The 26,121-nt window shown below is 47.6% G+C and overlaps 1 protein-coding gene and 1 pseudogene across 1 annotated transcript; both read left to right on the top strand.

Moving 5' to 3' along the window:
- Positions 1–4,231: 4,231 nt before the first annotated feature.
- Positions 4,232–8,991, top strand: LOC119338966 (annotated as a pseudogene).
- A 10,423-nt stretch (positions 8,992–19,414) lies between these two features.
- LOC119335307 (putative UPF0481 protein At3g02645) lies at positions 19,415–21,329 on the top strand. Its single transcript, XM_037607445.1, has 2 exons — positions 19,415–20,063; positions 20,523–21,329. Exons 1-2 carry the CDS (start codon positions 19,415–19,417, stop codon positions 21,164–21,166), a joined length of 1,293 nt encoding a protein of 430 aa, XP_037463342.1. The 3' UTR covers positions 21,167–21,329.
- The last annotated feature ends 4,792 nt before the right edge of the window (positions 21,330–26,121 follow it).

Genomic DNA, 26,121 nt, shown 5'->3' with positions numbered 1-26,121 from the left:
CATTGTTGGAAAAGTCCCAAAAAGTCCCAAAAAAGACTCTCCTTGAGAGTCTTCTTCAATTAGTCCCAAATGCCTAGTTTAGTCCCTAAAAAGTCCCTTCCGTTTGGTAAAAAGGTCTCTAAGAGGGACTTTTTCTAGTCCCTATACAAAAAAGTCCCTGGAAACAAACACCCCCTACATATGGAGCAAGATGAGTGAATCTAAACTTTAAAATTTGCCTATATACATCCGTATGTAGTAGTCCACTTGAAATCTTTAAAAAAAGATAAATATTTAGGAATGGAGGGAGTATTTTCTGTTCGGCTCAATAAAAGGAACAGCAGCGTGTGGGATCGATGATGCGTGACTATAGTAAGCCGCCGCTAAATTTAGCGCCTTCCAAATCAACATTGTACTTGCCTAATCTGTTGGACACGAAAATCACGGCAGAGCATTACTCCCACTATCCCACGATCCAAAAATCACGGCCGAGCATTTCTCCGACGATCCAAAAATCACAGCATAACGTTTCTCCCAGGATCTGTTCGGTGGCCTACGTGCGTGCTTTCTCTGCTGAACTGGCTGCCATGGCATTTGTCTCCACGGCGAAAAGCGCTGCCATGGCAGGAATCGGTGCAACGGTTGGGATCGATGCCATGGTCGAGAACTCGAGAGCGGCCGCGGTGAACACCCGACAGCGACGGCGAGCGGCGGCAACGTGCTAGGACGAAACGGAGAAGTGAGAATGGAAGGGGAGAACAAGCTTGGAGACACGATGTTTCACCCCGAGAGCTGCGGTGGCCGTGACGACGAGGTGGCTGTCGCTGTGTTTTCTCGGTCCGCTGGGTCGGCCCGGTTAAAGACCGGACCGGACCGACATTTTTTGGGGCCCATTTTGGCAGACCGGACCGTCCAATTTCTTTACCAAGCCAGGACTGAGCGGGCCAAGACCGAACGGGCCACGAGCAGGCCGAAAAGCCAGCTCGGTACGTCCAGCCTGACACTACTTAGGCTGCCTTCCAATTAACTAATATCAGAAGCCTGAGAGTGAGATCATGTTTGCAGAACCGCTACTTCTAATTAACTGCCTTCTGATATTCATCGTTGTCGAAACTCTGTTTACAATTTACTCCCTCCGTCCCATAATATAAGAACGTTTTTGACACTATGGTGTCAAAAACGTTATTATATTGTAGGACGGAGGGAGTACTTCCTTAAGCCAACAAACACTCTTTGATCGAGTAATATAAAATCATGAACGAAAGAGCTTAGGCCGGCAGCTTAGGCCACTTGTAATATTTGAATCGATTGATTAGCGAGCGCTACACTACAAACAGTGGGTACCTGCTAAAACACGCAACTAGCTGGATCGATTCTTGTCTTGTTGACCTTAGAGAGACATTACGGTCTATGCAATCTTCCATTATGCAGATCCTGCAATCTCGCATTCTCCTGCAATCGCTAGCTGCCTTCATCATCCTTGATCTCTTCATTTGTGTGAGTGCTCTTCCCTTCGTTTTATTTCTTGTCTGTGTTAGTCTTCCCGAAAAAAATTACATCCACTATTTATCTCCCTACTTCCTGCTCCTGCAAGTTTTCCATCTATTAATACTCCAGAGGCCATCTCTAGAATTCATGCTCCTGTTGGCTATCGTTTACTTCTCCGTGTTCAACCTATGTTTTCCACCATTTAGTGTCTTTATCCATCAATTCTGTCTCATTTTCCCCTCCAGGTACACATATTCACATATTTTTTCATCGTAGTGATCCCTCCCTCAACCGCCACCCGAAAAAGAGATTCCATGAATATACACACACAAAACAAGAGCCTTTCGAGTAAATTTTTACCTATTGTTACCTCCCCCAACTCGTATCTGCAGAACCACTACTTCTAAATAACTTAGTCAAACCGAGAAAATGTTCCATGCGGTGGTAAAAGGGCCTACAGCTCCCTCCCGCTCGCCCCCCGCGAGGCGACGGGAGGAACCCTACCGCGCCGCCGCCAGCTCCCTTCTCCGCCCCCTCCTCGTCCCTCGCCACAGCCAGAGGGCGCGGCTGGGCGAAGCCTGGCCGGCGCCGGCGGCGGCGAGGCCTCCTCGTTCCCCCTCCCAGCGGCCTTGGCGCGGGCCGACGCGGCTGGATCGGGGTGCCTCGCTGTCCCAGGGCGAGGCGGCGCTGCGGCGCGGCGGCGTGGTCTTGGCGCTGCTCGTGACGGTGGCGCGACGGGCTGGGCGTCGGAGGCCGCGCTGGTGCGTGGAGCGGCGGGGGCGGCGAGCGGCTGATGCGGGCGGTCATGGCGGCGGGCGGATCTGGCGTGGCGGCAGGTGCGACGAAGCAGGGCGTCGGTGGCGGGCTCCGGTGGCCTGGGCCGGCTCCTGGCTTGGCGCTTCGGTGGTGCGGGTCGCGGGCGACATGGATCTGTGGGCGGCCGCCCCTGCCCTGGCTTCGGGCTGGTGGGGGTGGCGGCGCAGTGGTGGTGGCTGGCGGGGCGTGTTGGTCAAGTCTGCGTCAGATCCTTCCTGGTCTGGCGCTCGGACGTCGACGGACGGCGCGAGGAGGCATCTCCGGTGAGCTTCCATGGCTGCAGCCGCGGGTTGATTTGGTCTCCCTCGTCGGCGGGCTCGCGGTTGCCGATGGCCTCGCGGAGATGTGTGTCAGCTACCATGGTGGGGCGACATGGGGGTACTCACGGGGGAGCTTGGTAGGAGGGATAGGTGGCCTCGATGCGGTCGCGCCACCTGTCGCCGGCACAGTTTGCCGGTCCGGATGTGTCCGCTCCTCCTTCTCCCCCTTTCCCCGTGTTCGGCGGGGAGCTTGGTTGGAGGGATGGGTGGCCTCGATGCGGTCGCGTCACCTGTCGCCGGCACGATTTGCCGGTACGGATTCGTCCACTCCCCTTTCTCCCCCTTTCCTCGGCCGTGGGCGGGTTGGCACAGGTTTACCAGCGGAGCGACTGCGGGTGGTTCCGTCGGTCGAGGGCCATCGGTTGGTCCAAAGTTGGGGCCTTTGTGTTGGTCTCGGGGTTGTCTGGTTGCAGGGCGGCGGCTCTGGCGGTGGGAGGCGCGACGTTCGTGGGCGGAGTGTGCGTCTCAGGTGCGGGCAGGCAAACATGGCCGCGTGTGTGGCGTGGTTGCGGGCGGACGACGGAGTTAAGGTTCATCGGTGGGGTGTGAGTGCCGGGGTACACCACTTGTCCAGTCCTTTGACTGGCCGACGGTGGCGGTGGCCGTTGCCGCCATACCCTTCCTGAAGGCTCCGTCGCGGCATTCACACTCTTGTCGTCTTGCTCCGGGTGAAAACCTGATCTTCGCTGATCGGGCGGTGGCGGCTACCCATGGTCGTATCCTTCTTGGAGGCACCGCGTTGGAGGCCTGGCTTCGTTTTGGTCCGGTTCACCTCTCTATTGGTAGTCGGTGGGGTGGTGTGTCGGTGCCTGGCACCTTTGTATCTTGCCTTGGGTGTGTGCGGTGTGTGCGTTGTTCGGTATCTGGGATGTACTCGGTGATGTTTGCTTTATAATATAAAGCGGGGGAAAACCCTTTTTGGGTAAAATAACTGCCAAGTGAGATATCCATCCCTGTTAAAACTCTGGTTGCCTCAGTGTACTCCTTCACGCTAACAACCACTCTTTCACAGAGTAACATCAAACATGAACCAAATGGCAGTTGCTTCTTATTAAATATAGAATAGGCGGCAGCGTAGGCCACTTGTTGCATTTTTTGTCACTTGGTTAATGAGTTCGCTATAGACAGTGGGTACCTGTTAGCTTTTTTCATAAAAAATAATGCAACTAACTGGATCAGAACCATTATTCTCTTGTTGGCCTATTATTTGAGACTGTCACACCCATTTTTATTGCACTCTAATATCTAATGTTTGCTCTAATCAGTCTCTCCTGCAACCTCAAATCCCCCTTCATTGTCCCAGTTGTTCCAGCGACGTGCTTTCAATGCCCTTTGTAGCGACTATGCTTATTATCTCCTTTCCAGTTCATCCGTGAAAGATCTCCACACGTTTTCTCTGTATTGTCACTTTTCAGTGTTAGCCTTCTCCAATCTGTTTGTAGCGACTATGCTTATTATCTCTGTTCCAGTTCACTAATTTATCTCCTTGTTTTCTGCACAAGCAGGTTGCATTCATTATTTTCTTCACCTGTTGTTTCCATTCCAAAAGCAGTTCCATGGCCTGTCTTTAGAGAAGATGCTCCCATCTATCATCGTTTACCTTCTCTCCTATGTTTCACACCATTCATTGCCCTCTCTGCGGAAAAACTTCTTCCTATAATTTTTTTATATCCTATTTGACTCACTCAGCAGGATTTCTTGATAACGCGCACGCACACACACACACACACACACACACACACACACACACACACACACACACACACACACATGATCTGGCTTCATAGTAATTCAGCCAATTTCCCATCTTTTCGTTGTTGGATCTCATATTTTCCCACCGGTTCTTCCCTTACTGCTTCACAGCGAAGGTGGCCATGGCTATGGCTCGCTTACAGGCCAGCTTAGACTTTGTGGTATCACCGACCATGAAGAGGCTCCTTGCTTATTCTTCAGGGTACCTTGGTGTGGACATGGCGCATGAGCTCCATGAACTAGTGACCAACATCATGCCGCAGTTCACGATACTGATTGAAGCAGCCGACAAGGGCTCTCACAGGCCAATGTTGGACATGTGGCTCCAGGATCTCAAAGGAGCCTTCTGCAAGACTGACGACCTGCTAGATGAGCATGAGTACAACCTCCTCAAGCACAAAGCAGAGAGCGGGCAGGGATCTTTGCCGGAGCAAGCATCTTCTAGTAATGCTTTTATGAAGCCTCTACTTTCTGCGTATAGTAGGTTGTCCAATCTGCACGTAAAGAACAGAAAGCTACTCGACCAGCTGAAGGAATTGAAGCTTATCCATGTGAAAGCCAAGGGCCTCCGTGAACTGCTTTGCATACCTGCTTGTAATAGTGCTGAGGCATCAGCGGTACCGGCAGCTGTTATTCCAGTGGTCACATCAATACCACCTCCGAGAGTGATTGGGCCTGACACGGATCGTGATGATATTATAGATCTTCTCACCAAGCCAATTGATGTTGATCCTCGTACAAGTAGGTATTCTGGTCTAGCCATTGTTGGACTTGGAGGCATGGGAAAATCCACCTTGGCGCAACATGTTTACAATGACAAGAGGGTGAAAGAACATTTTGATGTCAGGATGTGGGTCTGCATCTCGCGCAGAATTGATATTAGATGCCACACACAGGAGATTATTGAATCAATATCAAAGGGGGAGTGCCCACGTGTTGCTAATCTTGATACTCTACAGTGCAACTTATGGGAGATACTGCAAAAGTCGAAGAGATACCTTCTTGTGTTGGACGATGTCTGGTTTGAAAAAAGCTCCAGCGAGATGGAGTGGGAGCAACTACTGGTTCCTCTTGTTTCTCAACAGACCGGAAGCAAAGTTTTGGTAAATTCTCGATCAGATATACTCCCAGCTCATCTTTTCTGTAATGAAATTATTCGTTTGAACGACATGAAAGATACAGATATCTTAGCACTCTTCAAGGGCCATGCCTTTTCTGGCTCAGCAATCAGAGACCAGAGGTTGCGTGAGCAGCTAGAAACTATTGCAGAGAAGCTTGCCAAAAGACTTGCAAAATCTCCTCTGGCAGCAAAAACTGTGGGTACGCAACTGAGTAGGAAAAAGGATAAGATTGCATGGGAAGGTGCTCTAAGGCTTGACAACTTAAGCGATCTAGGTAGTGCACTTCTGTGGAGTTACGAGAAGCTAGATCCAAGTGTGCAGAGGTGTTTTCTATATTGCAGTTTATATAGAAAAGGCCACCGCTATATCATGAAGGATTTGGTTCACATGTGGGTAGCAGAGGGACTTATTGATCCAGAGACAGGCAATCTGAATGAGACAATGGAAGATATTGGGAGTGTTTGCTTTAATGAGATGCTCTCAGTTTCATTCTTTAAACCAGTTTACACAGATGGCATAGTCCCGGACTACTATGTTATGAATGATCTGGTTTATGATTTGGCAGAGTCACTGTCTAGAACGTTCTGCTTCAGATTAGAAGATGATAAGGTGGCAACAATACCACACACTGTTCGATATCTATCTGTTTGTGTGGAGAGTTTGAAGCAACATCATCACTCTATCTGCAGGCTACATCATTTACGTACCTTTGTCTGCATTGAACCACTAGTAGATGATGCAAGAGATATTTTCCAGCAGGTGCTGCAAAATTTGAAGTTGCGTGTACTCTATTTGTGCTTTTACAACAGCCACAAGCTACCTGAATCTGTTGGTGAATTGAAGCTCCTGCGGTACTTGAACCTCAGACATACTTCAATCTCTGAATTGCCCGGATCATTATGTGCTCTTTACCACTTGCAATTACTTCATATCAGTGACAACATTGCAATTTTGCCTGAAAATATATTCAGTTTAAGTAAATTGAGATATGTTCAAGGGTGTGGTCAAATCCAAAATATCAATCAATTTTGCTTGCAAAAGCAGATGGGTTGTGATGTGCGAGAGCCGAAAGACATGAATAACCCTGGTGGCAGTTTAACTGTCACAAATATCGACAATGGCCCCTTCACCAGCATGATCTTGAAAAGTTCCACACCGATCAACGCTGGTTCTGCATGCTCTCTAGATCTCCTTGTGGACGCAGAGGACGATTACCCGGCTGTGCGGATGATGATGGTGCCTGATGGTAAAGCCAATTCGAGTTCTGATGACCATCATGATGGTCCCTTCCCTGGAACAACCTCAAAGCGTGTCGTGCTGATCGATGGTTCTGCAGCATGCTCCATGAATCATCATATTCCCAGTAACCTGGAAACCATACTAATACAGGCTGAGAGCTCAAGACCACACAGTATATCACTGCAGGATTTAAAAGAGATCACAGATAACTTCTCCAAGGAACGAATACTTGGCCAAGGTGGTTTTGTGTGGTATATAAGGTACAAATCACTGAACATTACCCCAAGGTTGGATGTGTTTCTTTTGTTTCAAACAAACTTATCTCTGTCTCTAAGACTGTAACCACACTTGATCCAAAAACTCAAACAGGGAGTACGGCGAAATGGGGAAATTATTGCTGTGAAGAAGATCCTGTCGTCGTTAAAGCCAGGCGAGAGGGATCAATTCGAGCGTGAGGTCTGTCATCTTACAATGCTTCAGCACCCCAATATAGTGCGATGTGTAGGCCACTGCTATGAAGTGAAGAAAGAGTTTTTGCCATACGAAGGGAAATATTTTTTTGCTGAAATGGCGGAAATGTTACTTTGCTTGGAGTATATGTCAAAGGGAAGCCTTGATAAGTACATATCAGGTTATTTCTCAGCTCCATCTTTGTTTTAAACTGTAGTTCGCCAAGTTTGACAAGTTTTGAGCATATAGCTCTAAGAAAACAACATTTTACTCACATATGTTAGTGTTACCATGGATCAATATGTGGTTCTGGTATCAGTCTACAACCAACAAATGGAAACATGTAGTAAAATTTTGTAGCCCTCTCACATATTATCTAGGGAATAACAATCATAGATTTTTATGTAATATCTGTCTCAGAATGCCTTCTCTTCTTTTGGTTACAAATGCAGATGAATCTTCTGGACTTGATTGGAGCACACGGTACAATATAATTGAGGTGATTTGCTATGGTTTATGCCACCTTCATGAAGAAATCGATAAGCCTATTATCCACCTGGATCTGAAACCTGCGAACATGTTGCTCGATAACGGTATGACACCAAAAATCGCAGACTTTGGTCTGGCAAGACTACTATACCAACAACAAACTATCTACACTAAATCTCGTGATGGAACATTGTAAGTTAATGCCAGTTTTAAGTACCATACATTCTAGTCATAAGAAATAATATGTGTTTTCAAGCACTTCAAAATTGTATTCCTTTTGTCATTCAGAGGTTACATGGCACCCGAATTTATACTTGAAGGTAAAATTACACCAATGTCAGACATATTTAGTTTGGGAGTAATAATCTTGGAGGTAGTAACAGGACAAAGGGACTACCCAGACGTTACAAGAACACCTTCAGATGACTACATCGAGCTTGTAAGGAAATTATGTCTCACATTTATGACGAAGGTCTTTGTGTCAGAGACACGATGTTGCATTGTACCTTTTGCACAATAACATTGTTGATTTTTGTTTTGATTCCACAGACGCTTGAGAAATGGAGAAAAGTGTTGCAGAGATCACCAGGGTATGTATCCGTGGAGACAGTTTGCGAACAAATAAGGAGATGCATCGAGGTAGGTATGATCTGCGTGCATCCAGACCACACAAAGAGGCCTCTGATAAAAAAGGTTATCAGTACGCTGCAAGGATTGGAAAGTATTAGCAAGAAGGCAATGTATTCAGTAATTCAGTATGGACAGGTATATATGATCACTCAACGGTTATGCATGTTGAACATGCATATTTGCTAACCCTTTGATTCTCTTTCAGTAACGAGACAATGTCATCACACCAATTGAAAGTACTGCAGTCAAGAAATCAAGAATAGCAAAACCGCAGTGAAGGAGTCAATATGGCTATCAACACGAAGAGAGCAACTAGACGTGTATAAACATCCACCTTGGAGAATCTGTTTGCGCAATCTGAAACCTGCATGAATTGAGCAGAGTTGTTCTGGATAGAATAAATGTGCTGTCACATTCTTATTCTTTTTTTCCTCAAGTATTGTACGAAAAATACAGGTAGACGCTGATCTTGGCGTGTAAATCACAAACAAGATATTTTGTAATATCACAATTAAATACCCTATTTTTTAAGTAGGGTTTTGATGTGCCGGTGAAAAATGTACAAGGCGTAGATTCAAATCCCTAGACCGTATATAAGTGTTGATATAGGTGGTCTTCCACTTCCAATGTGCTATTTGACTGCTGAAAAAATATTGTGCCGCAATATTTGTATGGCTATAGCTACTAAGAAATTGTGCGACTCATGATTTCCTGTCGCATGGTATAACTATTTATCAACTTCGTTTCTTGTTCAGTAAATTTAATAGTATGTCAGGCAAGGAATTAAAGATGAAGTGCAATGAATGTTAGTGATATTCAGGGGACCAGAAAACCCAAAGCACAGCTAGCATGCTATGTTTCTTGTTCATCTATCAGCTGTTGATCCGCTGAATGCATGAGGAATTGAATCAACAAGTGGAAATAAGTATTCTAGCAAACAAATAGATCAAATAAAACCTACAGTTGGCCCAATTTACCTCTAGATTCAGGCAACCTTGGGACAGTCAACATCAACCATTTGAAAATTAGTTAATAATTGACAGTCAACATCAACCATTTGACAGTCAACATCACCCAGAACACTACCGCAAACACATTAATTAATAATTGAGATGACATCCACAACACTCTTAACGGTCACAGCTATTATAGCCGAACACTGCCACTATGTTTGCAAATTCTTCAATAAGAAAATTGTCAACAACAGAAATTGCAAACAGTCATTCCATGCAGCTACATTATTACTCATTCTCTCAACACATAAAACCTTGAGGTGACCGTTTCTCTCACTCATTCTATCTCTCTTTTTTTCATTCTTTCAATTTCAGTCCACTTAATGAACACACACATGATGCTACAAATATGGCATAGCACGAGTTTTCTAATTCACAGCCATATTCAAAATTTGTGAATTTAATATTTCATGAATATTTTTTGCATTTTTTTAATACACAAGCATTTTTTAAGTCATGAACATTTTTTTATTTTTTAATTCATGCAAATATTTTTAATTCATGCAAACTTTTTAATATTAATGAATTTTTGAATTCATGAATAATTTTTTAAATCTTAAAAAATTTCAAAATCGTGAAATTAAATTTAAGTAGAATATAAGACAAATATGAACATTTATTAAATCATACATTTTAGTAAAACTACATGATTCTTTTTATCTGGTAAAGTTTATTTTATGAACATTTTTAAATAATAAATTAACTTCAGTGACATTTTATTAAATTCATGGACATGTTGAGATATGAACTTTTTAAATTTCATGAATATCTTTTAAGTTTCCAAAATTTAACAATTGACAAACATATTTCAAATCCATGAATAACTTTTGGTTTCATGCAGTTTTCGGAATCAATCAAAAACTGGTAGCCAATTTCTTTTGTGCCGCAACATGGGCGGGGGTACGAAAAAACAAGGGAATCAAGCCCATTAGTGTTTTGCATGGGATCAAATTTGCGCAAAATGCTATGTCTCACCCATAACAGAGTCCTATGAGGAATCGCCTATGAGCCATTTAGCTGTTTGTCGTTCGTTGCATTCGCTCGGTTCGCAGGGTTTCCTTTTTTTCTTATTGTCGTTTTCTTCTGACTTTATTCAACAGTTTTTTATTTTGAAAATTTTCTTCTTTATGCTTCCATTTTTTTTATTTTTCAAAGTTTTTTTATTTCTTCAATTAAACTTTTATTTCTTTGTTTCTTTCTTGGTTTTATTTTATTTTTTTGTTTTTTCAATTTTCATTGGGCTTGTTTTTACATGGTTACCATTTTTTACAAAAATTTGTATCATATTTGCTTTCAAATACTTGTTAACTTTTTTTGAAATACATGTTGAATCATTTTTCAATTTATAAAAAATATTTTTTCTGAACCATGCTAATATTTTTCTACATTGTACAGTTTGTATTTCAAAATGTACAAACAATTTTTTGTAACCTGTGAAGATATTTGTAAATATAGCTTGTATTTTTTAATACATAATTTTTTTATTGAATTACGCAAAGAATTTTTCTACATTGGATAAACGTTCTTACAATGTATTGTACATTTCTTTTGAAATGTGCAACAGTTTATAATTATCACAAATATTTTCCGTATATGTGATGAAATTTTTTACTTTTTATATTTACATTTATAAAATTTTCATATACAACAGAATATATTTTATACAGGTTTACATTTTATAAATGCAATATTTTTAATTTAGAAAAATGTAAAGTGTTTAACATCTTTAAGTTTGTGTACATCCATTTTTCTGTCCATAAAAAATGAAGTATGCAGACCAATACCATATAATATTTCTGCCCTGGTGCATTTGTCGCTATTTTTTTTTCATCTTAACATATTATCTATTGGTCTTTTTACTGTTTTACATGAGCTATGTACACTCAAATTCCGATTGCTAGTTCCACCACTGCTGATGCGTAAATGAATAATTTTGGATCATGCCTGCCCCAGGTTTTTTTGGAACAAAGACGCTAGGCGCGTCCGGCTTTAAATTAATAAAGCCACTTAGGCAGCATCCAAGGTTTGCACGCCACATACTACACATAACATCACAGTCTCAAGAGGCTACAACAGCCACGCACGACATAATGAAAACAACAAACTAAGAGGGGACCCGACCCACTCTAGCTCACAAACAAGACCCTAGAGGAACAAGATACGCTTCAATTCGCGTGCCGCAGTCTTGGGATACAAGTAGCGATCTTCTCCATAGTGCTCTTCAAATGGTCTGCATCACATTGCTTCCCCAGCGGTGCCCAACTCTGTAAAAATAAATGGCATTTGAAGATAACATCAGTAGGATTGGAAGGAAACTTATGTTCCATATTCATTTTATTACGCACAGTCCAAAGGGACCAGAGTAAGGCCCCTACGCAGGTCCACAAGATCCTGGCCTTGGCACCCCTCTGTGCCTGTAAAATAGACAGCAGCTCAGACCCAGTGCTAGAATTCCAATTCTGTTGGAAAACCTGTCGCACCGCGCTCCAGGCAAAGCGTGCCAGAGCGCATTGGAACATGGCGTGGTTCGCGTCCTCTAGCGACTCACATACCACGCACGTCCCGTCCGAAGGCCCATTCCGTTTGGCTACGTTCTCCGCCGTCGGTAGCCTATTGCGAAATAACTGCCACATAAAGATCTTAATCTTTAACGGCACCCTAGCCTTCCATAGGTTCCTGGCAATATCCACCGCAGAGCCCTCCTTCAGCTTATTGTAAAGGGACTTCACTGAGAATTTCCGAGACACGGAGAGGTCCCAAGAAACCGTATCCTCATCTACATTTACCAAAATTTGTTCCAGCCGCGTCTGAAGCAAGCCCCAACTTGCTAATTCCGCCGCATTCAACTGTCTCCGAAAGTTAATCAAAGGCGGCGTAGCGCGAAGAGCCTCTCCCACCATGAGTAGCGGGTCCGCCGTTACCTGATATAACTGCGGGAACTCTTGCCAAAGCGGCTTGTCACCCAACCAGCGATCTAACCAGAACCTAGTCGAGTTGCCGCTATTCACCTCAAATCTCGCCCCCAGCGCGAAGGCTGGTCTAACCGCCAGGAGCCCATTCCAAAACGGCGAGCCCGAAGCCTTGGCGTTAAATACATCCCCGTCCGGGAAGTATTTGGCCCGCAGAAGGTCTGCCCACAGACCCTCTTCCTTAGTCGCGAGCTTCCACCACCATTTTGATAGCAGCGCTACGTTCATAAGTTTAGAATTAGTGATCCCTAGCCCACCATACTTCTTAGGACGGCAGACCGCCACCCATTTTAACATATGGTATTTCCTTTTGTGGCCCTCTCCTTCCCAAAAGAATTTTGAACGCGGTGTATCTAACTTCCCATGCACCCCATCAGCTAACAAGAACATCCCCATCGTAAACAGAGGGAGGAAAGACAGGCTCGAGTTGGTAAGAATCAACCGAGCCGCCGAAGACATAAAGTGTCCCCGCCATGGGCTAACCCTATTGGCGGCCTTACCATACAACGGTTCCCATTCAGAGATGGTAAGGTTTTTAGGCGCGATCGGTAGCCCTAGCTACTTAATTGGAAAACTCCCTAGTTTACAATTAAGAAGATTGGCTATACGGACACGTTCGAGTTGGTCCAATCCCAATATAATTACCTCACTTTTGAGGAAATTAATCTTGAGCCCTGATAGCATTTCAAAAGCTAGGAGGAGCAGCTTGATAGTAGCGATGCTGTGATCATCAGGCTGAAATAACAGCATTGTATCATCCGCGTATTGCAGATGCGTCACCCCCCCCCCTGGGATGAGGTGAGGCACTACGCCTTTCACGTGACCCGCCCCTCGGGCCCTCGCGACCATCGCAACAAGTGCGTCTGCCACAAAGTTAAAGATCAAAGGGAAGCTAGGGTCTCCTTGCCGAAGTCCCCTTTTGTTCCGGAAAAATTTATCCATCTCCCCGTTGATCGACACCGTTGTATTCCCACAGCTAATCAAGTGCATCATCCTATGAACAAAGCCTGCGTCAAAACCCTTTTTGAGCAGCACCTCCCGCACGAACTCCCAGTTCACGCGGTCATAGGCTTTCTCGAAGTCAAGCTTGAGCAATACTCCTTGCCCTTTCGTATGTTTAAGCTCATGCACGATCTCCACAAGCGCAACTGGTCCCTCCAAAATATTGCGCCCCTTGATGAACCCAGTCTGACTCCTACTGATCACCCTTTGAGCAATAGGAGTCAGCCTGACAGCATAGGCTTTGGCGCACAACTTGAATGGCACATTAATGAGCGTGATAGGCCTAAATAACCTGATGCTGTCTGCGCCCTTAACTTTGGGGATAAGACTAATCACCCCAAAGTTTAAATGAGCCAGGTCCACCTGTCCCAACGCGAAGCCATTGACAATTGCGTGGAACACTTGTTTTAGGCTAGGCCAGAATTTTTTGAAGAACTCCACCGGCCACCCATCAGGCCCCGGGGCCGTGCCCGTCTTCATGGAAGACAGCGCACGATCAATCTCCTCCGGAAAAAAGACAAGGCAAGTCCTGCGTTTTCTTCCTGAGAAACCCGTTCGTGAGGACCCCACAAATCCTCCCGAAGGCAGAGCTGCTTCTCCTCAGCCGTCCCCAACAGGCCAATGAAGAATTCATAAATGTGATTGCAAATCTCTGCCTGGGTGACCAAAACCCTATCCCCGTGGTTAAGGCGTAGAATAGAACCTTTGCGTTTTCTCCCATTGGTGAACGCATGGAAGTACCCTGTGTTTGCGTCACCTTTGGTCACCCACTTGATGCCGCCCCTACGGTGCCAGTACTCCTCTTCCGCTCTCAGGATGGAGAGCACTTGGTCTTCCAGCGCATATCGCAGCGCCCACTCCTGCTCGGAGAACATGCGCACGTCTGCTTCCGCATCAAGCGTTGCTATTTGGGCCAAAATCTTGGCCCGCTCCTTTTTGGAATCGCTACCAAAATTCGCTCCCCATCCCCTAAGGAAAGCGCGGAGCTTAGCTGCCGCCGCCGACCAAAACTCAGCCGGGCCCCTTTGGGGGCCCACCTGCGACACAATGGCCGCCCACCTCTCATGCACCATGGCCTCGAAGCCCTCTGCTTCGAACCAGGCAGATTCGAAAAAGAATCTGCTGCTACGGCGCCTCTGCTCCTCCCCTGAGGAGAAGATCAGAGGGATGTGATCAGAGCCGATCCTAGTTTCGGCCACTAAAGAGCACATCGGAAAAAGCGCTTCCCACTCCGGGGTGAAGAAGACACGATCGAGAACTGACCTAACCGGGCGGAGCTGTTTGTTGGTCCACGTAAATCTCGCTCCGGTCCGAGCAGCCTCCCGAAGCGAGGCTGCCGCAATAGCATTGTTGAAAAGGGACACCCTAGCCCAATCCACATTGCCATTGTTCTTATCCGACCCCGCTCGGATCAACTTAAAATCTCCTCCCACAACGACCAGGAGGTTCGCTGCCCACTTGGCCCCTACCATCGCGGAAACCTCATCAAGGAAACCTTCCGACCTCGAGTGATCCGCAGGCCCATAAACCCCAATGACAGCCCAAACCAGGTTCGAAGCCCGCTGCCTAACCATGGCCATAATGCAAAAAAACCCAAAATCCCACGCCAGGACCTCACAAACGTCCTCATTACAACCCATGAGCAGGCCACCAGAATGGCCCGCAGAAGGCACCCAGCGCCAGGTAAACCGCTGTAAAGGATCAATCGCCAGAAGATCCCTATGCAAAAAGTCAACCTTAATGGTTTCCTGTAACGAAACAATATCGATGCGCTCCTTGGCCATATATTCCCGGAGCTGCGTGCGACGCCCTACGTGGCCACAACCCCGAATATTCCAGAATAAAAAATGCATTACAACACTCGGTTACGGAGGCGAACTCCTCGCGAGCTCACCGCCTTTTGCACGCGCTTCCGAGCCGGAACACGACTAGAAGAGGGTAAGTCAGAGCCTTCCCTCGGCTCTGCTTCCCCTTCGGGCACCACCACCACCAACTGCCCCCTGGGCAATTGTCCTGTGCATCCGAGGCCTGGCAGCGCGCTGCCGCCTTTGCCAAGGCAGCCTGCGCCTCCTCACGCGCCCGGACTAATGGGATAATATCAGCAGAGCTAGACCCCAACTCCACTCCACTATCATGTAAAATCGACGCAAGATGATCGTCTGAGAACGCGCTGAGAATTTTAAAAGAGGGAAGAGGGTTACCTGACACGTCCTAGTTCTTGTCCACTGCCCTCAGCTTCGCGCTCTCCAGAGAAGACAGGTCCCCCAGCTTGGCCTTCGCCCTAGTGCTTGGTTCCCGCGTCGCCACCGGCGTGGCCTTGGAGCGCTTGGCCTTGCAGCCCACATCACCCGCCGCCAACTCCGACCCCAGCTCGCCACGCAGAGACGCCGCCATGCTTGCAGCAGGCTGAACCGCGGTCTTGGGACCCGGCTTCCTGCCCGCCGTCTTCTTGGGCGGCCTGCCCGCTCCCCCGGAACCCCGCTTTCCGGAGCCAGGAGTGGTGCCAACCTTGTTGAGCTCAGCAGCCCCGTCCTGCACCGCCAACGGAGAGGATGGAATTGCAGTCCTCCCCCCTCCAGCCCTGCGCCAACCACCGTCCCCGACGCCAGGGCCAAAGAGGGGCGAGGCGAAGGAAGCAGCTGCGGTAAGTTGGATCCATACTCGTCAAAGGCACCTGCCAAGTCACGCGCCAGGTGCGGGCCGCTAACTGCCGTGTCCTGGGTCGCCACCACCATCGCCTGCCCTTCCATCACGCCCAACTGGTTCCAAGTCTCTGTGTCAATGGAGGTGTCCAGCATACTGTCTTCGAGATCCTCTTCTTCCCCTCCCATAACCACATCCAAACGCTGCTGCCCAGAGCCCTGCCCAGCCTCTGCCCTGCCTTTGTCAACACAAGGGCCCGCCGGATCCGTGGCCCCCTCTTTTGGTGGGGGTGGAGGCTGGGGCGCGCCCGAGCCCGAGCCCGAGCCCCCCACACCCGACCCCGCTCCACCCACGCCCCTACGCGGGTTCGGCCGCTCCACATCGACCTTAACTTGGTACCCTTCATGGTTAAACCAAACTTCCACCGTGCCATTCAACTTCTCTGGTGCCTTGCAAGCAAGTTTCATCCTGACTGGCCCCAACCGGATAAGTGACAGTTCATCCACCACAATTGGGCGCCCCAGCATCTTAAAGTCCTCCTTGACCCTATCCTCCCTGCGGTGTTTTTGTGGAATGCCATGAAGCTTAACCCACACTTCCGGCATGCTCATCGGTTGGATCACCTCATACAGTCTGTCCCGCACCCTTGCGGTTATGTCATGAGAGGGAAGGAAAAGTTTTCCACTTGACTTGGCCATGTGCAGAAGATCCGCAGAGGGGAACACCACCAGGAAGTCATCGTCGCCCTCCTGCGTAACCTGCCAGTCCCAATCACTCGTGACGATGTTCTTGAGTTCCTGTTTCAGAATCTTCAGGTTAAGTTTGCCCGGATCCGCCGAGAGGATTGCCGCATTAGCCACCTTCTGGTCCACCGGCCGTTCCTCCTCCGCATCTTCAGCAAATTCAAGGCAAAAGAAGCCCTCTCCCGTAATAGCACGCCCCATAATCTAAAGCTTGACCGCCTTGCCACGCGAAGGGCAAGCAGCGGAGGCATGGCCCTCCTCGTTGCACAGCACACAAAGTGGCTTGAAAGTGCACTTGGATTGGTAGTGTCCAAGTCTGCCGCACTTGAAGCACTCCACCTCCGGCACATCTTCCACCGGGATTGGCTCCCCCGCCGTTCCCTTTGTTGTCAGGATCGGCGCCCCCCGCGCGTCTCAGCCGACGCCCGCTGCTGCTGTGCCAGGGGATCCCCATGACCCCCACCGCACAAGGGGTGCGCCACCGCCTTGCGCTCCAGCTCCCGACGCTGCTGCGCGGCCTTCTTCCTCTACTTCTTTTCTTGTTGTTGCTGGATCCACCATGGCGGAGGAGGACCCCAATCCCCCTCGCGACCCTGTGGCTCCGCCTGCGTGCCACGCTCCTCCCGCGCCGCACGAAGCTCCCTCTCGCCTCTGTCATCTCCTCTGCCGCGCATCTCCCTCTTCGCCTTCTCACGCAGATCCCGCTCCCGCCTGCGCTCCGCCTCCAGATCCGCCGCCTCCATCGGCCTCTTCTCCGCCCGCCGATCCGCCGCCTCCATCGGCCTCTTCTCTGCCCGCCGATCCGCCGCCTCCATCGGCCTCTTCTCCGGCCGCCGGTCCCCCATCACCGCCTCCGCGAAGGATCTACGAAGGGGAGAGAGTGGGGGAGCAAGCGTGATGCGCCGAGCCAAGTGAGCCCAGCGCCGCACGTCTCTTTTGGCAGCAGGAAACCCTAACCAGGGCTCCCGACTACCCTTTGCCACCCATTTACCCAAGCGCAGGACGACTGGGCTGACCCGGTGGGCTGGACCGCTCTCGGCCCAGCGCAGGCCGCCCCGGGCCCTCCACCACAGCCACTTCCAGCCTGGGCGGCCCCGCGCAAGCCGAAACGGGCCCCGGCCCACCAGGGCCCACGACGGCCCGGCTACCGGTACCCGCAACCCTAGGTTCCATCGCCAGGGACGCGCCTGCCCCGGTCCCCGCCGCCGGCGTCGCCGCCGCCACCGCCACCGTGCAGCCGGGGGTGGGGGAGCAGGCCAGACGCGGCCACTCCTGCTCGCCTGCCGCCGCCGCCGACGCCTCCCCTGCGCCAACCAGCAACCCCGCCAATTTGGACCGAATGGCCCCGGCTGCCACCGCCGCAGCGTTTCCACTGGGCGGCGTCGCCGGTTTCCAAACGCGCGCAGCCAACGCCCGGTGGCCCCTGCCTCCCGGCGCGAACCTACGCCGCCGCCGCGCCGCCCCAGGCTGCTCCCTCGCAGCGAACGCCACAAAGTCGCCAATCGTTGGACCCGGCGGCGCCGCCCTACGGCCCCTCGCAGCGCGCTCAGCCGACTCGCTCTCCGACTCCGCCTCCGACTCCGCCTCCGCCTCCGACTCCGACCCCGCAAGGGCCCAAAAGCGGCTGCCCCCCGGCCGTGCCGCCCTGCCCGCCGGCGACTCTGGGGCCGGGGCTTGCGGGCCACGCCCCGGCGAGCTCCCCGAGCCCCTACGCACCAGCTGCTAGCCGGAATCCGACGCCGGCCCCGCCGGCGCGCGCACCGCGCACGACCATTCGCCCGCTCCTGTCTCCAACGGCTCGCTCATTTCGAACCCCCTGACCGTCGACCAGCCCCCCCACACTCTCAACCTTTCTCCTCCGTAGATCGATCACCGCGTCTGCTGGATCGATCCCCTCCTTTCTATCTCGCATCGATCCCCTTCATGCCTGCCCCAGGTAAGGTAGAGTAATAAACTAGACCTAACCATTACCAGTTCTCAAGGAAGGCATTGTTAGAGTTAAGCGGTTGCGGCATGCCCTAGGAGCTTTTAGTGGTCTACATGTGTGGACTAGGTAGTGGCTAACGTGCAAGTGGAGTGATTAGTGGGTCAAGTAGTTAGTGGCTTGACCATGCATTTGTATGGGAGAGTGGCTGTGTGGTGGCCGGGTGAACCAGATCTTGTGTAATTGCATTATGGCCAGCATGGTCATGTGTTAGAGTATGTTTTATCTTCATGAACGATTGAACCAGATCTGATCCATAGTACTTACATAGATCACCAACCAAACGCGCTCCTGCTTACTCCCGGCATGTTCTGATGGTGCAATTTTTTCGCTTTTGCGCTGTCATACTGCTTATCTCTGTCCTTGGAAAGGGCGCAAAAAAGTTTAAGGCAGCAAAGGTACTTCCCACCGACGATTATGAGTTAGTTGGTGACCCTTTCTTCCCTAAACAACGGGAAGCCCCATCCTCCTGGATCTTCACCGGGATTCAGTTGCGTGCATGCTCCCTGAGCTGATTCAGCAGGTATTTATAAAAGGGCTGAACCATATCAGTCATGTTGGCTCTTCATGAAACTAGCACGGTAGCCAGCGCAAATGTGTGGTGACATATTTATGTCCCTTGTGATTATATATGTTGGGAAACTTCCTTCCATTTGAGCTTTAGGAAGCTATACGAGAATGCACTGACGTACTTGCCGTTCTGTCTATATATAGAGAAGGAACCCAAGAGAGAAGGCTTTGTAAGGATAAGGAGTCAGTTACAAGAGAGCCACCAAATGGCGATGGGACAGGAGTGGGTGAGCGTGACTGGCGAGGAGAAGCATCTCTCTAGCTGGGTGGTGGACGTGGAGAAGATGCTGGCAGATGACAATGCAGGCAGCAGGAGTATGGAGGAACAACGATGGAAGGCGCAATCCATCTACCTGGTTCCGGAGTGGCTCAAGGGCACCAACAGCAAGGCGTACCAGCCGCAGCTGGTGTCTCTGGGCCCCTTCCACCATGGCGACCCCATCCTGCTGCCCATGGAGGAGCACAAGCGCCGCGCGTTGGTGCACCTCATCAAGCGGAGCGAGAGTCCGCTCCAGGATTTCATCTCTGCCATCGATGACGTGGCCGAGGAGCTCCAGGCAGCATACGGCAAGGACCTCCATGTCAAATGGCGGAACGACAGGCGGAGCTTTGTGGACATGATGCTCACGGACGGCTGCTTCCTGCTGGAGTTTATTTGCCATCCTTTCTCGGATTACGAGTGGCATGATCCCGTCTTCAGCAGGAACGGCAGATTTCAAATAGGCAATACTATCTGGTCGGACATGCTACTAGTTGAGATTCAGTTGCCTCTGCTTGTTCTCAAGAAGATCTTGGGACTTCTACATCCTCTCTATCTGCAGGTACTCCACTTCACTACAGTTGTTTCCAATCCCAGTATATCTCTATCTACATCCTCTACATCCTCTCGATAGAGTTTCCTTATGAAAGTCACGATACAATATCTGTAACCCTATTTTTTTTCTTTCTTGCCAACAATATTGATCTTAAACCGTGAGCTTTACTTTTTGCATGTGCTCACTACTTATCCCTTCACTGAGTGTGGATATTCTGAAGTAGGATGTAGCTACACCCTCAATGAACAGTAAAATAAAAAAAATTATTGGAAAATTAAATAATCTTATAATTTGTGGCTTTGATATAACAAAATATTTTGGGTGTTTGCAAAATTTTGTGGCCGAATGACATCTGACGAGCTCCATACAAAAATAAAAATTAGTGCTCAAAACTTCTGTGCACTGATTGTCTGGAACTTTTTTTTTTATATCCGGCTCATCCAATGCCGTTTGGCCACCAAAATTTTCAGACACCTTGAATATTTTGTCATAATCGAAGTTACAATGCTACATAAATTTCTGATTATTTTTTTGCTACTCTATCGTGCAAGCCTCACCTACAACGAAGATACCAAAGAACCGAAGGACTACAAGTATGAAGCAATGCCCTCAGCGTTGGAAATCCACCAGGCTGGAATCAAATTCAGGAAGAGTGAGAGGAACAACCTGCTGGACATTAACTTCAAGGGCGGCGTGCTGACTTTGCCAGAGATCGACATGACCGACGAAACTGAGTGCGCGTGCCTCAACCTGATGGCATTCGAGCGGCTGCATTTCGATGTTACCGACCTCGTGACGGCCTATGTGTTGTTCATGGATGACATGATCATCTCGGCCAAGGACGTGGCGCTGCTGAGGTCCAGTGGGATCCTCAAAAATTTTCTAGGTTGCGACAAGAAGGTGGCGAAACTGTTTAACGGTACACTGAATAGAGGCCAACTTCTTGGCGGAGGGCATGCTCTCCATACTGTGGTGTCAAAGGTGAATGCCTACCGTAGCGAGCCATGGCACGAGTGGCGGGCCACCCTAATGAGTACCTACTTCAGAAACCCCTGGGCATTCATCTCCCTCGCAGCAGCCACCATTCTACTCATTGCTACCCTGTTGCAGACCGCATACGCCGTCATGCCCAACAAGTCGTGAGACCACAAGCTTCCTTAAAATATCACATCTGCAAAACAGTTCATATCCATGGTGATCTCTAATGTTTATGTATGTGTTAAATAATGTTCTTTTTTCATTTTTATTGGTTTTGTTCAGGCGGTAGATATGGCTCATTTGTTAGAAACAAACAATGGCTGTATTCATGTATCTGCGTGTGCAGGAGTGTACTCTCCAATTTTCTGCATAAAATGCTTATGTAGATGTCATCTTATTGAGTTTAATTAGTTCCTATGGATCATCTCTGTGTTGTTGCTTCAACTTAGTTTTTATAGTTGGTGCCCTCTTTGTATTCCTATTCTGCTGGATATTATTCTGCATGGTTTACCTCTTAATTAGAATACAACGTCTATTCTGGCACTTAGTTCCTCTCTTGCTACAAGTTTCATATGTAAATACAATCAGACGAAAAAAATCATTATTATTGGATTTTAACATCTTTCTTGCATCAGTTCTCTTAGCCTAAGAACATATTTTCATAGTGGTTGTTTAAGCCCATGTGTCACCTCACGTTAGGCAACAATGGCCTATCTAGCCCACGAAGTCCAGTAAGTCGAACCGCTCTCCCGCATCATCGGGCTCTCCTGCTGGTAACGCCTTGTCCATAGATGCTTCTGTTGTGCACTATGTCTTGTGCAGCAATGCCTCCATAGATAGTTTTTTTTTTGCGGGTGTCCATAGATAGTGTCTGTCCTCGCTACGCCAGATATGACTTTTTGTGACAAACTTTAGTGATGAATGTCCATTTACTCACAAATGCTTTGTCTGTAGTGACAAAACCATCTAGTCCTCGCTCCGTCACAAGTAAATAGTGCCCAAACCCCTTTTCGCCACAAGTGGCCACTAGTGACGATTTAGTGGTGAAGAACTGGAGTGATGTCACTGGTTTATCTAACATTAGTGGGAAATTATATGTTGTCACAAGTGTATGTGTAAGTGACGACTGTATAGAGACAGGGACAGAGCCAGGAAATGGGGATGAGGGGGGCGAGAACTTTAGGCATAAAAATCGTAGAAATTATAGTCATATATTACAGTAAACATTCTTAGGTCCTTATCTATTAATTTAATTCAATGGCCACCATGATAAAAAAAATCTACATAATTTCAATCCTAAAAAAATCTACATTATTTCTTTCGGGGTGGGCATAAAATCCAACGAACCGAATACCGAGACCCAAAAAACCCAAATTTCGGTTTCTTCCACTAGTACAGAAAAATTCGGTTACAACAAAAGTTCCATACAAGTGATGAGTTTGTAGTGATGACTTTGTATGTGTCACAATTTTATCTTAAATAGTCGCAACTTTGTCATCGTAAGTGTACATGGCGTCGTCCCTCTAGGACCAAACACAAAACATGGAGCTCCAATGCCAAGACACAACCCTGACCATGCATGGATTTTTTGTTTTTTAATTCTGAAAAATGCAAACGAACTTCGAAACAATGAAAAATAGCATGGTGTCATTTGAACTTTTTAAATTTTTCAGACTTGTGTTTCATTAAGTAGATATACTCATATCTGCTAAAATCATCCATGAAGGCTAGAAAATAACGATACCCGCTGCGAGCCTCACACTCATCGGACCGCATACATCGGTATGTATTATTTCCAATAAGTTAGTAGCTCACTCCATTGTTCCGGAGAACAGAGTTTTAGTCATCTTGCCCATGAGGCATGCTTTGCAAGCCTCAAATGATTCATAATCAAGTGATTGCAAAAGTCCATCCGCATGGAGTTTCTTCATGCGCTTTACACCAATATGACCTAAACGGCAGTTCCACAAATATGTTGCACTATCATTATCAACTTTCCATCTTTTGGCATCAATATTATGAATATGTGTATCACCACGATCGAGATCCAATAAACCATTTATATTGAGTGTATGACCATAGAAGGTTTTATTCATGTAAATAGAACAACAAATATTCTTTGACTTAAATGAATAACTGTATTGCAATAAACATGATCCAATCATATTCATGCTCAATGCAAACACCAAATAACAATTATTTTAGGTTCAACACTAATTCCAAAGGTAAAGGGAGTGTGCGATGGTGATCTTATCAACCTTGGAATCACTTCCAACACATATAGTCACCTCGCCCTTAACTAGTCTCTGTTTATTTTGCAACTCCTATTTCGAGTTACTACTCTTAGCAACTGAACCAGTATCAAATACCGGGGGGTTTCTATAAACACTAGTAAGGTACACATCAATAACACTTCCTTTGCAGTAGAAGCACTCAGTTTCAGACTTAGGTCCAGCTTTGGGCTTCTTCACGAGAGTGACAACTTGCTTGCCATTCTTCTTGAAGAGCTTGGGAAGTTCCCTTTCTTTCCCTTTGCCCCTTTTTCTTGAAACTAGTGGTCTTGTTAACCATCAGCACTTGATGCTATTTCTTGATTTCTACCTTCGCTGATTTCAGCATCGTGAAAAGCTTGGGAATCGTTTTCTTCATCCCTTGCATATTATAGTTCATCACGAAGTTCTAGTAACTTGGTGATAGTGACTAGAGAACTTTATTAATCACTATCTTATCTGGAAGATTAACTCTCACTTGATCCAAGCGATTGTAGTACCAAGACATTTTGAGCACATGCTCACTAGCTAAGCTATTCTCCTCCATCTTGTAGGCAAAGAACTTGTCAGAGGTCTCATACCTCTTAGCACGAGCATGAGTCTGAAATATAATTTTCAACTCTTTGAACATCTCATATGCTCCATGATGTTCAAAACGTCTTTGAAGTCCCGGTTCTAAGCCGTAAAGCATGGTGCACTAAACTATCAAATAGTCATCATACCGAGCTTGTCAAACGTTCATAACGTCTACATCTGCTCCTCCAATAGGTCTGTCACCTAGCGTGCATCAAGGACATAATACTTCTGTGCAGCCATGAGGATAATCCTCAGATCACTGACACAATCCGCATCATTGCTACTATCATCTTTCAACTTAGTTTTCTCTAGGAACATATCAAAAATAAATAGGGGAGCTATACGCGAGCTATTGATCTACAACATATATATGCAAATACTATCAGGGCTAAGTTCATGTTAAATTAAAGTTCAATTAATCATATTACTTAAGATCTCCCACTTAGATAGACATCCCTCGAGTCATCTAAACGATAACGTGGTCCATATCAACTAAACCATGTCCGATCATCACGTGAGATGGAGTTTTCAATGATGAACATCTCTATGTTGATCATATCTACTATATGATTCACGTTCGACCTTTCGGTCTCGGTGTTCCGAGGCCATATCTGCATATGCCAGGCTCGTCAAGTTTAACCTGAGTATTATGCACGTGAAAAACTGTCTTGCACCCGTTGTATGTGAACATATAGCTTATCACACCCGATCATCACGTGGTGTCTCAGCACGACGAACTGTAGCAACCGTGCATACTCAGGGAGAACACTTGTACCTTGAAATTTAGTGAGGTATCATCTTATAATGCTACTGCTGTACTAAGCAAAATAAGATGCATAAAAAGATAAACATCACATGCAATCATAATATGTGACATGATATGGCCATCATCATCTTGTGCCTTTGATCTCTATCTCCAAAGCACCGTCATGATCTCCATCGTCACTGGCTTGACACCTTGATCTTCATCGTAGCGTCATTGTCATCTCGCCAACTATTGCTTCCACGACTATCACTACCACTTAGTGATAATGTAAAGCAATTACGTGGTGATTGCATTTCATGCAATAAAGCGACAACCATAAGGCTCCTGCCAGTTGTCGATAATTTCTACAAAACATGATCATCTCATACAACAATTTATATCTCATCATGTCTTGACCATATCACATCACAACATGCCCTGCAAAAATAAGTTAGACGTCCTCTACATTGTTGTTGCAAGTTTTACGTGGCTGCTACGGGCTTCTAGCAAGAAAAGTTCTTACCTACGCATCAAAACCACAATGATTTTTCTTCAAGTGTGCTGTTTTAACCTTCAACAAGGACCGGCCGTAGTCAAACTCGATTCTAAAGTTGGAGAAACAGACACCCGCCAGCCACCTGTGGGCGAAGCACGTAGGTAGAACCAATCTCTTGAATGCGGTCATGTAATGTCGGTCTGGGCCGCTTTATCGAACAATACCGCCGAATCAATGTAAGTCGTTGGTGGTAAGCAGTATGACTATTATCGCCCACAACTCTTTGTGATCTACTCGTGCATATCATCTATCCATAGACCTGGCTCGGATGCCACTGTTGGTGAACGTAGCATGCAATTTCAAAAAAAATTCCTACAATCACGCAAGATCTATCTAGGAGATGCATAACAACGAGAGGGGAGAGTATGTCCACGTACCCTTGTAGACCAAAAGCGGAAGCGTTAGCTTAACTCGGTTGATGTAGTCGAATGTCTGCGTGATCCAACCGATCAAGCACCGAACATACGGCGCCCCCGAGTTCAGCACACATTCAGCTCGATGACGTCCCTCGAACTCTTGATATAGTAGAGGGTCAAGGGAGAGTTCTGTCAGCACGATGGCGCGGCGAAGGTGTTGGTGATGTGATCCGCGCAGGGCTTCGCCTAAGTACTACGACACTATGTCCGGAGGAGTAAATTGTGAAGGGGGGCACCGCACATGGCTAAGAAACAATTGTTGTGCTTTGGGGTGCCCCCTACCTCCGTATATAAAGGAGGGGAGGAGGAGGTGGCCGGCCATGAGGGGCGTGCCATGGGGGGGTGTCCTACTAGGACTCCACTCCTAGTAGGATTCGGCCCCCTCTTTTCCTTCTCACGGAGGGGAAGATGGGGAAGGAGTGGGAGGAGGAGAAGGAAAGAGGGGCGCAGCCCCCTCCCCTACTCCAATTCGGCCTCCTGCCTTGTGGGGGGGGGGTGCACCAACCCCTTGTGGGCTGGTTAGCCACCCTCCTATGGCCCGCATGGCCAATATCTTT

This window comes from Triticum dicoccoides, chromosome 7B (genome assembly GCF_002162155.2).
Source record: "Triticum dicoccoides isolate Atlit2015 ecotype Zavitan chromosome 7B, WEW_v2.0, whole genome shotgun sequence".
NCBI classification, from domain to species: Eukaryota; Viridiplantae; Streptophyta; class Magnoliopsida; order Poales; family Poaceae; genus Triticum; species Triticum dicoccoides.
This window is presented reverse-complemented; position numbering and strand designations above follow the sequence as displayed.

Bases quoted from the DNA above. Each gene is read 5' to 3' on its own strand.
- LOC119335307 (XM_037607445.1), top strand. From the start codon at position 19,415: ATGGCGATGGGACAGGAGTGGGTGAGCGTGACTGGCGAGGAGAAGCAT. The intron at 20,064-20,522 runs GTATATCTCTAT...TCATAATCGAAG, and splicing joins TACAGTTGTTTCCAATCCCA to TTACAATGCTACATAAATTT.